The sequence below is a fragment of the Barbatula barbatula genome (genome assembly GCF_947034865.1).
Source record: "Barbatula barbatula genome assembly, chromosome: 22".
NCBI lineage: Eukaryota > Metazoa > Chordata > Actinopteri > Cypriniformes > Nemacheilidae > Barbatula > Barbatula barbatula.
In genome coordinates, this window is record NC_136785.1 from 13,980,184 (window position 1) to 13,998,952 (window position 18,769).

Consider the following 18,769-nt stretch of genomic DNA (forward strand, 5'->3'; position numbering starts at 1 on the left):
TCAGAATAGCAAAAGCTGATAATAACACTCGTAACTGAGGTGGAAATTGTGTTCTGATACAGACAGGAGTGATGTGTGTTCTCACGGAAGCGATATCCTTTCAAAGATACTCTTTAACAATTGAACTAACAAGTAGATTGTTCTCATCAGCACCCATTCAATGCAACAGACATAATTTAATATAAATGCAGTGACACGAAGACGAATATAAAAAACCAAACGAGTACAAAGAATGCATGTTATTAAAAATAGACGTGGTGCTGAAAACTGCTTTTCCTGTACAAATGAACATATAATTGTATTCCATACACACTGTGTTGTGCTTATGTGCATTTGTATGCACTTTAATACGCTGGTGCTTACTTTGAACTTGCAATCGGATCATCTTAATAAACCATATGCCAAGCTGAAATCATTTTTTGGGTTGGTTTGATATTTACTCGGTTCTGAGCAAGATAATCCATTGACTCAATACGCAGCTATAAATGTTTGCATGGCATGCCGATTAATATCAAATCAAAACAATTAATACTTTATGTCCACTGTCCCTAACAGCACAGTTCCAGAACTTTTTTCTAAATTAAAGGTGCAATATGTAACGTTTACCTCTCCATCGCCACCTCAGTTTGAAACATAATATTACAGGTTACTTTATGGACTATTATTTTTGTGGGTTGAAAAATCTATTATTAAGCAACAACACAAAAAAATCTTTAATATTGTGTCTTTATCTTACCCTGATTTGCAAAAGTAAGATTTTAGTAGTTTAAAAAGTTTAGCTGTCGATTTATTAGATAAAGTAAGTTAAATACTTTTTTACTTTAATCTACATAAAGATAAGTAGGTAAAGTCAATTTTATGCTACCAACAGAGATGACGATAGAAAAGAGGAGAGATAAAAGTTACAGATTGCAGCTTTAACGTCAGATTGCGCAGAAAACGAAATAATGACTGTATATTGAGAATTTGGGGGGATAAACTTGGGTAGCTTGTTATACACCCGCGTAACCTGTCATTCGAGGGAGACTCTGAGGCAATAGTGTTTGAGGTAACGTTGGCTGTTCTGACTTTGGTTTTAAGTTGAAGTGCTCTTGCTAATGGCATTTGAAACACCAGCGTCACTGAAGGCAGGTTGTTACATCATCTCACCCAGTTGATGAGGACGTAGCGTGGCAGGGTCACTGTGGGCTCTCTTATGCTGCAGAAACCGTACATGATCCGGGTGTTATCGAAGCTGACGGCAATCTCTGCCAGGCCGCCATCTGTCCAACGCACAGATCATACAGTTAATACAGATAGTGTCATAAAAATGCAAAGAATTTTACAGTAGTATCCAAGATCATGAATAGCTACATTAACATATAGACATTTGCACACAAACTTTGAATCACTTGTCTAGAGCCCGCACTGATAACCATGACTGATCGCTTTAGTGATTCTCATGAGAGGTGTGCGTGTGCCAATGAGAGCTTAAAAGCTCAGTTGGGACGAGACAGTCTGATGCTGACAGGTCTCTGGTGAGGGCTGGACGGATATAACACACACACACACACACACACACACACACACACACACACACACACACACACACACACACACACACATGGTGGTTCTTTCCTGCACCAGAAAGTATAGTTTGTGTATTATGCTTTTTAATAGGTAAGTAACAATATCAAAATCTCATTGTACGATAATACCTTGTTTAAAGTCCGCTGCATGGTTTTTATTGCAATATTTAAAATGATAAATGATGACTTGGAAACGTGCCGTAAAAATCCTCTTTTCTTTATCCTCTAATCATAACTCTTGCTTGGAGTTAGAGATGGCTCAAATGACATAAAATCCCTTTTATAAAATTGAAACCAGTTGAAACAGTTGAAAGGTAGCATCTTTAACTTTTTCTAACATTATCTATGTTGGGCCCGGAAGACCTATCGCTTCATACTGTCATGTGACCACGATAATATTAAGATAATTTTGCACGATATCGATAATATTGTTATATCCCTAGTTTTTACCATTTGCATTACCATAGTTTTACATCAAATATGGTTACACAATCTATGTTCGCTGTGATTTTCTCTAAATTGACAAAAACAATGGTTATATGACTGAGCCCCGGAACCGACATGCTGATGAAAAAATATGACAAGTGAGAGAAAAATATATTTCACAGTGTTCTCTCAAACTATATTCAGGGAAACACAACATTATTTTAGACAATCGCAAAAGCTTTTGAAATATTTTTTCTTATATTTTTTCCACCCCCAGCATGTCCCTTCCAGGGCCCATAAACCATTATTACAGTAAGGCCACAAATCTGCAACGTTCGCCTCTCTATCTCTGTTTAAAACATACAATTTGCAGATTACCTTGAGCTTTCAGTGAGATAGTAAAACTGTACTCCACCTACAAACATTGCTGAATATCTCTTCCCACGGCCAATATAATTATAAACGTGTCCTGTGAGCTAATAATAAGCTCTCCATCATTCACAGAGTAAATCATTCTCATTAATGTGAAATGACAGCTTTACCTCCATCACTTCTGCCGGACACAACTGCATTACATGAATAAGAGTTCGGCACGGTGACATCTGAAGTGATTTTGTTTATTGTTTCGGTTCATAGATGGATTGATTTATAATATAGGTAGATATGGTGCAAATGATTAAAGACCTGTTCATAGCGTTAATGTCGCATTTAATGCACTTGGCCTTTTTTCATGCCAGAATCACAGAATGGGGTTTCCAGCATGATTACGGAACATCAACAATGCAAATGAATATCATCAGTCTCAACTGACAGTATTAATGCTCGCGCACAACTAGATTCTGGTTGGTTATTATTAGATCATCTATATTTAGAAAGAAAGTACGTTGAGATGTTGCCTACCTCCTGAAGCAGACAGGATTAGGTCATTACTGTCGTCTTCATATGTGTATATTGCCCTGAAGAGAAGAAACAAAGAGACAAACTCAGTAAAGCAACTTTTAAACAAAATAAAGCATAAAAAACGTAGACGTGAAATAGTCAAAAACCCAAATGCCCGTGCGGCACGATGCTAATGCTACGAGAAGGGTTGCCATGATGTTGCTTTTGCTTGCCAATGTGTTCCATTAAAGCACATAAGACAGTTTCAGCGTTATGTGGTCCAAACTTAACTTCCGGTAGGCCTCTGCAAAGATTCAATAACTTTTGAGTCGTTTTAATTAAATATAGTATAGTATAATTAAACAATTAATATAGAAAAAGATATTAATATAAATGACATATACATTTTTTTATAGTATAACCAAAAACAGGCCGGAAGTTAACGTCGTGTAAAGCTGTCTTGTTTCAATAGTGTTCTGCGTTGTTACTTGTGATTTACTTTAAACAATCTCATGACATTTCGTAGCTATTTTATGAAATTACTAATCTGTATGAAGAAAAGTAATATAGTTTATTAAAATATTAAACACATTACAATTCTGTTGAATTGAAATCAACTATGATACTACATTATATTTTAAAAACTTAAACAAAAATGAGAAATGTTGCGCTAAAAAACTCCATTATTAACTGAACATCCATAAAAACTAAACTACATCTGACAAACAAACAAATTAAACATCTACAGTATAGCAATATAAAGAATAAACTTCAAATAATTAAATTAATTGACACAAGCACTTCTTCAAAATGCAAAAAATACAAAAATTAACATGGAATATAATAATATATTTTTTTTAATTGAAAATATAAAAAAGTCAATAAAACAGAAAATAAAACCATAATAATATAACTCATAGCACAAATTCGTATGATTTTAGTACAATTTGCCTTCGCACCCCTGACGGTTAGTTGTAGGGGTGGGGCTTCATTTGTTTTGGTTAATCATTTCAAATAGTACAAATTCATCAGATTTTGCGTACATGTATTCCTGTGAGATCAGTCTGGATATGCATATTCCTCCTTCAGCATTTTTGTAACTATTAGGCCCGATTCAAATTTTGTGTCTAAAACCGTGCTGCTTTCATCAAATGACCTCCCGGTGCGTGCGCGGATGCCAGTTACATCCTCGGGCACTGTGGATGATACGCGGGTTGAGTAATAAAAACAATTCTGATTAATTGCAGGTGGATGAGAGAATTAAAAACAAAACAAAAGGAAGTAAAGAAAGAAATAAAGGTGCCGTGTGGGAGCGTTTTAGCGAAGTGGTTATCGCGGATGAATCAAATGCTGACTATGTAATATGCAACGACTGTGAGGGCTAGAAATGTCACAGGGTGGATAATTTATTTGAAGCAGCGGATGCGGGTGACATTTTAGCTCATCCGCTCATCTCTAACTATTTCCATCTCGATGCTCCCGCTGCATTTAAAATAACGAATGTTAGATGCGATATGTGAATCGGCCCATATATAGTCCGCCAATCAAAACATCACTTAGAACATCGGTTCAGAGTGCACATTACTCCCCTAAAGATTTGTATTATGCAGAGGCTTTGATGTTTCCTTCTTGAAACAGTGGAGGTAATGATTAACATACTGTACTGTAGAGCTAATCTCATTGCCAAATCGCTCTGAAACAACGAGTGTGGAGCTACGCCAGTAAAGCACAACAAAGTAAAGAGCGGCTCTTCTGCCGTAAGCTACGATGTGAGGCATGGGAAATGGGGAATATGGTGGCTCTCACTCTACTTTGCGGTGTAACTTGTGCATATATTGCTTCTCTGCGACTAATGAGAAGAGGAAGCTTCGATTAGAACCACTGACCATGGTTGCTCAGACGAAAAAGCAAAACACATGCTTGCATACGTGTTCTCGGTGGGTTTTGCGCACTGCTGTTTGAAAACGCCCACCCCTGAAGTCTCTATGGCTCAGGGTTGTTTCCAATGCGAATATATTTTGAGGCATCATTAATGTCTTTAAAGAAAACATTGGTAACAAAGTGACAATGTTGAGAAATAGAATACAAAATGCAGAAGAGATGCTTTTCTTTTCTGTTTACTTGTATTAAATGACAACAAACGCATGGAATTGATAAGGTTCGTTCCCATCCCCGACCTTTGCAATGAAGAATGAATGACTTCCCTAACCTGACACAATCTCCCAGCTTTTATCAGCCTTTATACTGACACACTTAAAAAGAGATACATTGCCATGCAAAGAAGCACGTGCAAATGCATTGAAGAGCTGACCCTAACTGTAGGTTTGACAAAAAAGAAATGTTAGAAAGAAAGATATCTTGGAGGCTCCATCCGTCCCGAGGAATGTGTTATTGCTCAGAGGATACCCTTTCATATGACTCTCAGTTGTGTTTTGTTTGTCTCTTAAACTGTTTACAAGCAAAAATTGAAACAAACGAGTCAATTCTTCAAATACATTGAGAGTATGGAGGTGCAAATCTCAGCTCAGTTTGTGTTATTGGTAAGATCTCTTCTGAAACTCTAAAGGAGACATTTGTGTGAGACTTTTCTGTGCAGTAGGTCAACATAGTTGAAGGTCAGTGGAGTTGATGTGGATATGTAGGCCTATAAATAGTACAACAGACCAGAGCCGGGTGGTCTCTCATCTGATTTCATCTTTTACAGACGTAGCCTATTAGAGAACTCTTTAATCATCATCTTTCAATTCATTTATTAAACTCCACAATCAGCTTTGGTAAATTACTTCAATCAGAGATCACAGCATGAGCCAAAACCACATCAACGACTGCATCAGTTCATTACCATCATTCATTTGACTGAAGCAAATCCCTATTAACGTATGCATTCTGATTGGCCATCAGTCTCCGATAAAATTAGGATACGCTTATCATTATAAATTTATCTGAAATGAATGTGATACGTGGTTTAGGTAATAAATGTTTCTTAATGAGAAATTTAAGGTAAGACTGCTATAGGGCATTCTGGGTGGTTCATTATCGGCCATGACAAAAAGAATGGATACACGTGGTTCCGAATTATACTAATATATTATTGTTATGTGCATATTTTATTAAGATATAAATCTATATGCAGCGCTTAAAGGTTCTGTGTGTAGATTTTAGCGGCATGACACAAGACTAATCGCTATAACGTATTTACAAAACACATTCCATAGAGCGTTTGTCTGTTTGGGGCTACCGTAGAAACAGAGGGGACTCGCGGTGTATGTAGATAGTAATCGCTCATTCTAAGATAATAAAAACATAACGCTTCATTATGTAAGGTCTTTATACACCTCAGAAGACATAGTTATGTATATTATATTGCATTTCTGTCGATAGATCCTCCAAAAAATTCAACATTGGACCTTTAAATAGACCATCAATGTCAGGTTTGTGCCACAGAAAGGTGATTATCACTTAATAAATGTATATTTTCTTGTTCATCCATCCGTATGTGTAAGATTTTGTCACAGTAGTATTTCTATTGCTAAATATAACTGACAACAAACAACAAAAAAGTAAACAAATGTGCTTTGTGACAACATAGACTGGAAAAGTAGGCCTTCATGTCAACGATGTACAACAATGCCAGCAAGAATGCAAGATGTACCAAATATTGACGTTTTTTTGCAATCTGTGAATAAAGACGGTTTAATTGTTTTACATTAAATTACAATTTATTCCTAAAATAGTTTTCTATTTATTATGGACAGGTGGTCTAATAGAGTTGTTAGCACTGTGCATTTAACTGATGATGTCTTGAACGGTCATAGCAATCCCCACTAACAGATTTTTAACTTAGTGAGACTTGATATCAAAACACGACACATTTGTTTTTTGTTTAATATTGAACAAATATTGCTGTGCGATACAAGCATGTTGAAAGATTTCCGACAAATCCACTCCGTCACGTCTGATTACTCCGACCCCACTGTTTTTACGTTGATTATAGAGGAGCTTGAAATATGTCATGTGCTCTCTGGAAAATATATATTGTACCCTCAAGCACCAGAATAGACCAACTACGCTCTAATTGTTTTCCATCCCATAATTAAACATCTAGGGCAGAACCCTCAACTCTCACCCTAACCGAATAATGCTTTGCCTTCTCATCACTGGTGCCCGAAACCATTTCCCCTCCGCCTGTTAACAATCTAAGCTAAAGGAGCCTCTCCTTGGCAACCAACCGCGACCCCTCCCACCGGGCCCCAGCCTGAGTGATTAGCTCATTCAAAACCCATCTCACGGTCACCCAGGCCAACGAGAGGCAGAACATGCCAGGGTAGGAAATACAAGATGTGTGGGGAAATATGAGGGAACCGTCAGTGTCACTGAAAGCATCTGGCCAAATAATATGTGAATGAGGGGCAGCGTTTGCCGTCGCGCTTCTATAAATAATGCCATTTAAAACAGACTCGTTTTATTATTCATAAAGGACTCCTGTGACCTAGAAACGCGGCTCAGTTCGTCGGCGGCCACCGGAGTGAGGCTGAGTGTGATTTGCACAAGCCGAGAGCGGGGGGCTCCTACATTCTCTCGCAGGGTGGGAATGATGCAGACTGAAGACGGGCATGGTAATTACAAAGTCTTATTTACGGGGAATGTTGAAATTAGAAAAAAAAGGAAAAGATTCATTTAAAATCGACAGTAACAGAATTTGATCAATTCAGCTTCACCAAAATTATTTTTACACATTTAGCACACTTCCTTTCTGCCTAAGAATGAGCAAATAATACGGGTTTTCCAAAGAATTGCAGTGTCCAATTCACGCCAAATCCATGACAGTGGCCTTTTCCAGAAGGCCAAAGCAATCACACATTTCCCAAATGTAGCCCACAGCTTCACAACCTGATGCCACATGTGTAACATCACCTATGAGAAATAAAACTCAGTTCATTTCTCTAAACTGACTGCACATGTCCCTTCGAGCAATACAGAAGGTTTCGTTCCTGTTATGTTCATGACATTGTAAAAAAACAGGGAACAGAGAAATGAGACATGCAACTGGTTTTTGTGACCCTGTGCGTTTAAAGAAGGAGAAGAATGACTGTGACTGAACAGATTTCATCAAAGGCTTTGAAAGTGATGTTCATGGATAGTTAATAGCAGTTGTAACCGAAATGGGCTTCCCAACATAGATACTGCATTCTGGACAACATAGAAACTGATATATAAACAATGCATTTTAAATACGGCATATAAAACTTATACATAATTGGGAATTTTGAGATTATCAGAATCAGGTTTTTATTTACTTTTAACATCAAATCACACATGAACAGTGTGGATAATATATGAAAGCAATTCTGACATAAACTACTGGTAGTAAGTTTATAAATTTTAAGGTTATATAGTTATGTAATGTTAAAAAGATCGAAACTATTCAGATTAGGGTTGGGCGATGTCTATTTAATTGGCAAGGGAATGATGAACGTCTTTATACAATGATCTGCGCAGACACGCGTGCGTCTTCTTTATACAACGTGGGCTACGCAGACACGCGTACAATGTGGGATGTGCAGACAGGAGTCAGAAACACGTTTTCTTTATACAACACAAACTGTGCATCCTATTTTCACATTTTAATCTATGTTGTATAAAACACACCAGTTTTAACCCACTCATGATTTTTTTAAAGATTTATTGTGTTTTCAAAAACGGTGGTTACTAATAAGTTGCTAAAAGCAACTACATCCTTTGGCGAGGGCATTAGATGTCGCAAATATACATCACAAATAATGCAACATTGGCACAAATCTCTAAAAACATTGTTGGGGATTCATTCACAGAGTACTTACTTACTAGGGAGCACAATTTTTATAAAGTTTGAAAGAGTTGTTGGCTTGGTGGTGGTGAAGGGGATATAGAGCGCCCCAGCTTTCTACTTCTGTCGATTGTTTTTACGCTTCAAAAGTAAAACGTTGTGTCTTGATGGACAACACGTGTAAACATCATAAACCTTTGTTTATTACTGATCTTATTTTTCTACGATCTTCTAAAAGTCTATGGGGAAAATTAGCTTTCGGTCGAGGGAACCAGTGTGGTAGTGATGTGCAGATTCCGATTGTTTCCGCGGGTGCTGCAGATAATCCGCGGGTCGGGCGGGAAAGGTATTAAAAAAGTACATTCCCATTAACTGCGGGTGGGTTTAAATGCATCGCGAGGATGGGACAGGGGTCCATTCTTAAAGCAGAAATGTATGTGAAACACAAATTTAAAAAGAAGAATGAAATCAACTCCAATGATTATTAGTTTATCCAGTCATTGCTGAACATATGGTCTGTGTGTTGCAATGACAGAAGTCTGAAGCGAGTAATTTATTTTATTAAAAAATTAAGGGAAATCTGTGCAAAGCCAAACTTTTGTTTTATAAATAAATGTGATTATTTAAAAGCCTAAGATCAGCGTATTATTTATCAGAGATGCGCAAATTAGATGTAGATGTAACGTCACAGAAGCTGCTGTTATTAAAATGAATGATCCACTGACATCACGCTTCAAACGAAGAATGGGAATGAACAATGTGACGATCGGGTGCAGGTCCGATATCTAGATCAGAGACAACAGAGATAACTTCCGGGTTGGCCTAAAGAAATACGTCATCTCTGCACCAGCCATTTATAAAACAACTCAATAATGCTACTGAGAAATGTACAAAGTAAAGTACAACTGTACACTAATAATGTATAAAAAGAATTTAATCACAAATCCATAACTCGTTCGTTAAAGGTAACACATTTAGAAGAAATAAATGATACTAAGAAATACCCTGCGTCCATACTATACAGTATACAGCGAATATTAGTATGAATAGTGTGTCTGAAACCTCAGTTGAGATTTGTGATTTCAAATGTACAGTATGTACCAATAAATGAGTTTCTCGTGACTTAACTACGTTTTATCAACGCCTACATACAGCTTGTTAACACGTCATAGTTCAAAGAGCATAGAGGTCACATGACAATAAAACATGGTGGATGAAATGTGCTACTCCCACTCATACTATAATAGAACATACTATATTTATGGTCGAAAGGTAGGTACTTCATTTAAATCAGTACAGGTCACGAACCCGATTTCGGAGGCAGCTATTGTATAAATAAGAGAGGAAGTGACCTCATCTCTCCATTCAAGAACCCGAGGGTCCCTGTGCGATTCACGACTATCTCAAAATGTCCATTTATGGACGAGACTCGCCACAATTTATCTCTGTGTGCATTATGCAGAGCGTTTGATGTAGCAAATAACAGACATTTGAATAAGAGCCGAAACTGAGAGAGAAAAAAAGAGAAGGCTCATTAAAGGATAAAGCATGCACACTTCAAAAACAGAATGTGCGGAAGATAAACTAAATGCTCAAATAGATCAGTAGCTCAAATTTTGTTTCGGTTTATCAGATGGTGAACGGAGCTAGTAAAAAACACAACACTTGTCCTTTGGCCTACTCAGAGTTCACTTCTAACACGTGTCCCAGATGTTTACTCAAATAACCTTTAAAGCCGTTTACTCAAATAACCTTTAAAGCCTTTGATAACAAAGAGACAGAAACAAACAGAATAAATGACAGACCGAATGAAAAATAAGTCTTAGTACAGTTGAAAGTGCTTAATACAGTGAGACATCTGAACAGACTTTGTTTCCTTCAGTTTCTTGTTCTTTTGCATCCATTTAACATGTTGTCTGAGGTCTATAGAGGGGGCCACGGGGATATGGAGGACAGATGGAAGCATCTGGCCGCATTGGCCTGCGGGTCATGAGCTCAGGGGGTCAGGACGACGCGTGGCCGAAGCTCTGTCAGTTTGACAAAGGGATTCATGACCAGCAAGTTTGCAAACATTAACATCGCACATTCACTCAACACATGTTATTCACATCCATAAAAGTTGGGAAGGAGGCCAACGTTATTTGTTCATTTACTATTTTGGCTATATTACGTTTCAATTTATTGCAGCGTGCAACCAGATCATGGTATATATCGTCTGTTTCGGCTAATATAAGCGAAATGACAAATGTTTATTATGTGTGTAGTTTTTATGACCTCATCCATTGCGAGACTATATTCAATTCAATTTTATTCTACTTTTCACATTGCGCATTGCTTGGACCTTCAGAAAAGCGCATTCTGACAAAAATCTGATTCAGAAAAACAATGTAGAAATTACATAACAAACAGGAAAACAGTCTATAGTATAATTAGGTGAAATTAAATAGCGTATTTAATTTTTTAAGTGTACATTATACAATTTCCCTTAATATATACACATAAATTGTAAATGTTAAGACAACATGTAATTTAAAGACAACTATTTTAAGCCCAATTACCATATCGGTGCGTTCCTAATAAGTTATTTCATTACATATTGTGATTAACATATTGTGTCTTGAAGAGATCAGACATGATGTAGCTTTAACCAACGTCTCTGGTCCAGACATTTTTTTCACAGAATATCTTAAAATCTCTACAGTAAAAGTGTTCTTCGGTAGCCACTGACTTATTCATGTCAGGAAGACCCCTCCCCATCATGCAAGAGAAAGGAAAAAGAGGAGGCGGGAGGGAGGGGGTCCTGAAACAAAACACAAAATCAATACCGGGATTCGAGTCAGAAGTGAACCACTGCCGACATCTGCCACCATGAAGAGCCAGCTGTCCCAGCAGCCCTGCTGTGAGACGGTTTCAGAGCGGGACCGCACACACACAGATCGTCATGTACTCTTACACAGCAAAATTTTATTGGCAAAGATGTGTCTGAACATACACAGATGCCGGATACCGACAACAAGCTCTACAAATTCATTCCAGCTGATTTCGCACATATACCTGCAGCCACATGCGAGTGTTCCTGTCAAATGTGTATTCAAAACACACATTCGAACGCAAAGCACAGCTTGAATGCACTTGTACAGTATTCACACACACACACACACACACACACTCCCCTCCCCCAGCCCCTCACTTCACACAAGTTAAAGCTTGCCCTCTCCTTTACTCCCAACAGTGCATCATTAGGACAGTCGACAGCATCCCTGCCGTTACCATGGCGACGCTGCGTTCATCCTGTGCACTTTTGATGTTCCGCAGCGGTCCACACACGCCGTGGGATGTGATACCCAGATAAGAAAAGCCAATACTACACACCACGACTGACACACAGCACTTCAAAGAGCATATCTGTGTTTTAGAAGCAGTTTTTGTTTGGTCACATGAATTTCATGCACTTGTCAGTGAGGGAAAAGCATCACAAGCGGACATGAACATGGGTAGACACTTTCACATACAGTATACTGTAACACCAAATAACAACATAAGGAACAAAATGTGATCGTGGACCACAAAACCAGCCATAAGCAGTGTATTTGTAGCAATAGCCAACAAAACGTTGTATGGGTCAAAATGATCAATTTTTCTTGTATGCCAGTAAAGATCATGTTCCATGAAGATATTCTATACATTTCTATACATTTTTACTAGCAAAACCAATAGGATTTCATCATGTGAGGTGGCCAACTACATTCTGAGGATTAAGAATGAAAAGAGTTAAAAGCATCAACCTTTGTGAGGTCTGTTGAACCTGAACGAAAGACAAAACAATACCATTTTATGTCGCCCATCATTTGACCAAATTACAGCACTTGTGGCCTTTACAAGTAGGTCATATTCATTTGGGCATGGCATTTGCGTGTTTGCGTGTGCTCGAGTTGTTGTCTATGTGTACTGTCTGTCACATGGACGTATATATATCTGTCAGTACAGATTATATAGTGCACAGTATGTGTGACTGACCCAGAAAGATACATGAAGGATTTAAATACAAATGAGATTGCTGGCCAAAGCAAACGCTTCGTGATGGCCCTCAAAGTGAAAATACAGCTGTGACATTATTTGTGCAAGACCAAACACCGAATATCAGGATGCGCAGAGATATCGCAATGTTGTCATGGCAACCTGAAATTCCCATATCATACATAGGGGAATACTGTTGCTCTATGCAGCACGTAAAATGGCTGAGCTGCCATAATTTGCTGCGAGGCATTGCTCTCGAGACGGCGGATATATTTGGAGACTTGTGAATCTGCTAATGCTGTGGAAACAGCCAGCAGCTGTGTAACGCTCAGAAATCAGACTGTGACCGACGCAGAGGCACAATGATAACAACAGGCAATGATCATCCCAGATACATCTCCATGCGCTTTGGTTTCCTGAAAACGTGCTTTTCGCTGAACTGAGCAGTTTGAAGAACTGGATCATATTTGTCACGCGTATGGAAAAACAGTTGGTGGAAATATTAATGGGTGGAAAAGTTTCATGATGTCTTTCAGAAAAGATGATAACTAAACCTTGTTTATTCATTACTATTTACTTATAAAATGTGCTAATTTTGGGAGGATTTATTGACTGAAATATAATATGGTAACACTTTACTATAAGCTGCTTTTAGTTAACATTAGTAAATGCATTAGCTCGCGAACAAATAAACAATTTAGTTTTTCAACATCTATTAATCCTTGTTAATGTTATTCCTGTTAGTTCATGGTACATTAACTAATGTAACAGTGACAGCGTTTGATTTGAATAATCTTTGTTAATTTCACCATTTACTAATCCATTATTATGAATAAATTCTGTATAAGTATTGTTCATTGTTAGTTCATGATAGCTAATGCATTAGCTTACTGTTAACAAATAGCACATTATAAAGTGTTACCTATAATATAATATACTTAACTTTTGGTTTAGAGGTGTATAAAGACCATACATAATGAAGCATTCTTTTTATTACCTTAGTATGAGCTATTTCTATCAACATACAAGGTATTCGCCATGTTGTTTCTACAGTAGCCTTTAACAAACACACACTGCTCTACAGAGCGCGTTTCACAAATATGTAATCTCCTTCGGCAAAGAAGCGAAAACGTGACGAAATCTTTGTCCTGTGTCGTAGTTTTCCAAAGAGAGGGAATGAGCCGTTGGTTGCAATTCACGACCTCGCCACTAGATGTCGCTAGATTTAATGACTTGGCCCTCAACCCAATGATTGGGTTAGTCCCCTTTTGATTCAACTTTAGATGGAATATAACCAAGCATTATTTACAGCCTGAAAACGAACACATTTATGAAGGGCAGTTAATACATGTGATGCGAGACATGAGTTTATACACTGATAAATGATTGGATCTTGAAAGTGGTCTATATATAAGATGTGTGGTTGGAGACAGGGGGTGAAAGTTAAGGTTAGCTTGTCTCGGATGGGAAAGTTATTCAATTTTGACAAATTAGATTTTTTCCTAAAATTGCATGTACAAATGAAAATTGCGAGATTGAAAATGAGGCATTCAGAATGTAAGAAGGGATCGATGCCGATTTCATACATCTTGAACTTTTAAATAGAAACAATGATTTTGAAAATAAAGCAGCGTCTCTTCAGACTGACAGAGTATGAGTGTGAATAAATCTTCTCGGCAGCCCATTGCAAACGCATGAAGCTGCAGGAATAATGAATGAAGACTGCTTCACATGGAGTTCTCGGGCAGACAAGATGATTATAATAATTTAGATTTTTATCGTTCTGGTCAGCCAAAACAAAACTCTCTCAGGAACATCCAGATAACGTCAGCAGTCCACAGGACCCGGGTGAGCTTACAGGATTAATGAAATACCTCAATGTTTTCGTCCTATGTAATCTATATTTAAAGAGAAAAAAACGTATTAATGATGCAATAAACACTATAAAGCGTACAAGGCCATCGCTGGTTGCCATGTCTGAATGTGTGGCTAAAAAGAAATTCAGACTTTCTCACGGTACATTTCTATACAATCTCAAAAGCTTATCAACCACTAAAAAAACACAGTGGATGTAATCCACCCAAATTTGTTCAAGGTGGTCAGACGTTCTTCTGAAATATGTCACCCTTTGACCTACAGCTAGAACGCAGTGACATCATTCTTTCGGCTTCTGGAGGAGAGAGGTCGAGCGGGGGCGGTGATCACCCGAAACCATTTCTCTAGTCTGGGAATGTGTTGCGGAGTATGTGGCGGTATACTAGAGTCGAGAGGAGGTGGAGATGCTGAAAAAATTCCCTTATATAGTCAAGGGTACAGCAAGGTCCAGGAATGCGTGAGGAAATGACCATGTGCGGCAGGAATAAAACCCAATCGGTGTCAATAAATCGGTCTGCCTGTGAGTAAATGTAGGACACCTGCCGAGCGATCTGCTTTGATTCCCACTTTAGCACGACATTGAGCAGTAATTATTTGTAATTGTGGTCATTACACATGAATCACATGGTTTCCATTTTGAGGTTCGGAGTAATAGGTTGAAAGGTAGAGAGAGGCGAGGATGCCCGTGTGCAGATGGTCAAGCTTTTCTACAGTAGAACGTTGTTGAATCCCAATCGCTCCGGGGGGCTTTCAGTGACAGTTTAAAGGTGGCATAACATACTGCATGTGACACAAATAGTGTGAACACGTAGAAATCAGATTCGACTGTTTACTTTCTTAAAGGGAAAGTTCACTTTTAAAATTCTGTTATTATTTACACACCCTTTAACCTGTACGACTTTCTTTTATTTTGGAAGAAAGTCGTTGGGTCTCCATTAACTTGCATTGGTTTTGTGTCCATACAATAGAAGTAAATGGGGACCAACGGTTTTTGGTTGCCATCATTTTTCTAAATATCTTCATTTGCGTTTTGCAATGGAAAGAAAATCACACAGTTTCATTTTGAAAGCTGATCCACCAAACATTAGCTCTTTAAGTGTTTTGTTTAAAGGTATAGTTTATTTAAAAACGTATAATTAATTCTGCTTCGTGTCTTCTCAACCCTGCATGACTTTCTTTCTTCTGCAGAACACAAAAGACGATATTTTGAAGAAGGTTGGTAACCAAACAACATTGGGGCAACATTTACTTCCATTGTATGTACAAAAAAAACCACTTCTCATTTCTCAAAATATCTTCTTTTGTGTTCCACAGACAAAAGAGTCATATACAGTTTCTGAATTACATAAGGGTGAATAAATGATGACAGATGGGCAATTCCGTTAATAAGTTAATAAGGTGACATAAAAATGCTCAGCGAATGAATTTGTTTCGAATATTTTATATATAATATTTTACTAAACCCTTGTTGATAGAGTCTAAACATACAAAAAATGTCAGTCTATGAACAAATTTTCTATTTAAAAAAAGAGAAATAAACATGACAAAAAAAGGACGTGTTTTTTGGGAGACGACAAACTTTGTAGGATTTCTGTGAAATAAAATGCACAATCCTGAAGCAATAACACCCAAATAACGGGGAAGAGATGTCTCTTTATAGAACATAGTATAGTTACTTTATTTTTTTATTTTCATCTGTCCATTTATGAGGAATATGCACCGTTATGGATGTGACAATCCTATTAAAAAGTCACGCACTAAAAATAAAACAAATGTTTTACAAATTCTCACATGGGTATTTGAACCACTAAATGTTAATATCTGGGATGTTACCATAGCAATAACCGTTGGTAAAAACTATATTTTTTCATGGTAAGGTTGACATATTCACGGAATTGCCCAGATGGTTTATTTTTGGGTGAATTATCCCTTTAAGGTAGTATTACAGACAGTGCAAAGTAGGGTGCCAGTGTTTCGTGAGGGAAACGCAATTCAATTATTTTGTGTTTGCTGCATATCCTGTTAGGTTGCAGATATCCTTTTTATGACTTGAAATGCCTTCGCAACAGCTCACACATACTCCGATGCAACCTTTCCACGCACAAATAAAGACTTAAAGAGATTCATTACTGCAGAATCCGGGTCACAGGGTCCTCATGGAGATCAGGACACATTCCATTCAGCATCAGTGACGCTCTGACTCAAAGTCTGTCATCCATAAATACCCTCTTCAGCGCTGGCTGGGCTGCTTACTCAAGCTAAAAAAAACAACACTTCTCTAGATGCAGAAATACTACACACGTTGTGCACTCATAAACAGCGTTTGTTACTCGTTTTCTTGGTTACATCTGTTTCATTCAGCTAAGGAACGAGTGATAACCGAAATAACTTCATTCTACAAGGGTTTCTATCATTAGGGAACCCACGCCTCTTCAAAGAGCCTATTCATGTAGAACCGGCAGCAAAATCTCATCGAGTGATAAAGAGAGGCTTGAAATGATTTGTCAGGGGTCTCATGCGTAAGAGAAAGAGGAATCTATTTCTGGAGCGATGCGGATCAACCAAAGGCAATGAAATCAAAAGTCGAGAGTAGCCAAACCACACTGCAGAAGATGTGAAACCGATACTATATACTTTGGTAAGGCGTACAAAAGATTTGAGGAAGATGTTCGTTGATGCCAAGTCTAATTGTAAGTCCAGGATCATTCAGGCCTAACCATTCCATCATCCAATCACAGCTGACAAACTCACATTGTCATTTAAATAAGGGGGTCGTTCCTCTGCATAAAGAAGTGCCACCGCTATTCATTTAAACAAGTTGTGCAACTGCCACAAGGGGCCCAAAAAAGACAAAGAAACTGATTAAAGTGGAAGTTAATGCCATGCTTGTGGACACAGCTGCCTGCTCATCCAAAACTATCACAAGAACACTGAATTTATTGTCATTCTTAAGAAGAGTCACCAGATTTATTCTTCATATCTGAAGCTATACTGTAGAAGGTACCATGGGTATCAGAAGTGTCATTTTGGACATTGTGGGATTAAAGTGGTTTTTCAAATCTTAAATTCCCAATTTCAACACGTGTCAAATCTTTAATAGTAAATGTAGCCATTGCCGTTCTCGTGTGAAAAACGTCTTTTAACACTTATTGTCTAGTTTACTGTGACTTTTACCTTCTGTTTGTGGCTTTTAGTATAAATATGTAAACCTTGAAGGGATAGTTCACCCAAAAATAAAAATCCTGTCATTTATTCACAACCTGTATATGACTCTTTCTTCTGTGGAACACAAAAAAAAGATATTTTGAGAAATGGGGACAATGGAAGTCAATGGGGTCCAATGTTGTTTGGTTATCAACGTTCTTTAAAATATCATCTTTTGTGTTCTGTAGAAGAAATAAAGTCAAACAGGTGTAAACTGAACCTTAAAGGATATCTGTAAGCAAATGATCTCCAAAACATTGACATAATTCACATTTAGAAGGTATAGACCACTTTCCAAGATGTAAATACTTGTTATAAAGCACGTCCGGTCTAATATTACATACAGTATATAAAATCCTAAAGATATTAGTTTAACTTTTTGATTATTCGGTTATAAATGTTCTAATGGTTGTATTTTGTTGAAATGTTTGTGCATTGTTAAAAACTGAAACAGGTCGGAGCCTGTGGCCATGTGGAGAGTGCTCCAGACACACAACACATACTATCTTTGGGCAACCCGAGTTCGAGTCCCGGCTCTGGGTCCTTTTGCGCTCCTATACTATCCTAATGAAAAAACAAACTGAAACAGGAAGTTCTTCTGGACCAGCTTAGTTTAAGTTTTCAGATGTGGTCTATAAGCTTTTCAAAGTTACAGTCTCTTACATCACCCAATCGGATCAACTATTTTTATGACTTCATTCTGTTCTTCAGCTTCATCAAATTCATCAGTTAATATATTCCACCCTAACTTAATGTTTCAGTGGAAATTACATCAATGCATTAAACAAAGCTCTGCATTTCAATGCACTTCAGTAGGTCTTTAAGACTTGTCCCACTTCCCAACGGTGCTCTGTCATCAGGAGTAATGTAATTCTGCACTTCCCATCACCCAATGACTAAGAGAATATTCATCAAATAAAACCACATCTGCACCACAGACACAAGCCACCTAATGGCCACAGTCAATTTCAACCGATTCTTCTCATTTTGTGTG

At 37.7% G+C, this 18,769-nt stretch overlaps 1 protein-coding gene across 4 annotated transcripts in view; it reads right to left on the reverse strand.

Annotated features, from left to right (window-relative positions):
- dbn1 (drebrin 1) overlaps window positions 1-18,769 on the reverse strand; it is a 62,752-nt gene that overhangs the window by 19,541 nt on the left and 24,442 nt on the right. For all 4 annotated transcript variants that reach the window (XM_079486125.1, XM_079486124.1, XM_079486122.1 and 1 more), the window contains exons 2-3: window positions 2,895-2,950; window positions 1,150-1,262 (exon numbers count right to left, since the gene is read on the reverse strand). In XM_079486125.1, the coding sequence (XP_079342251.1) occupies window positions 1,150-1,262; window positions 2,895-2,950 (169 nt within the window). The remainder of the gene's footprint in view (window positions 1-1,149; window positions 1,263-2,894; window positions 2,951-18,769) is intronic.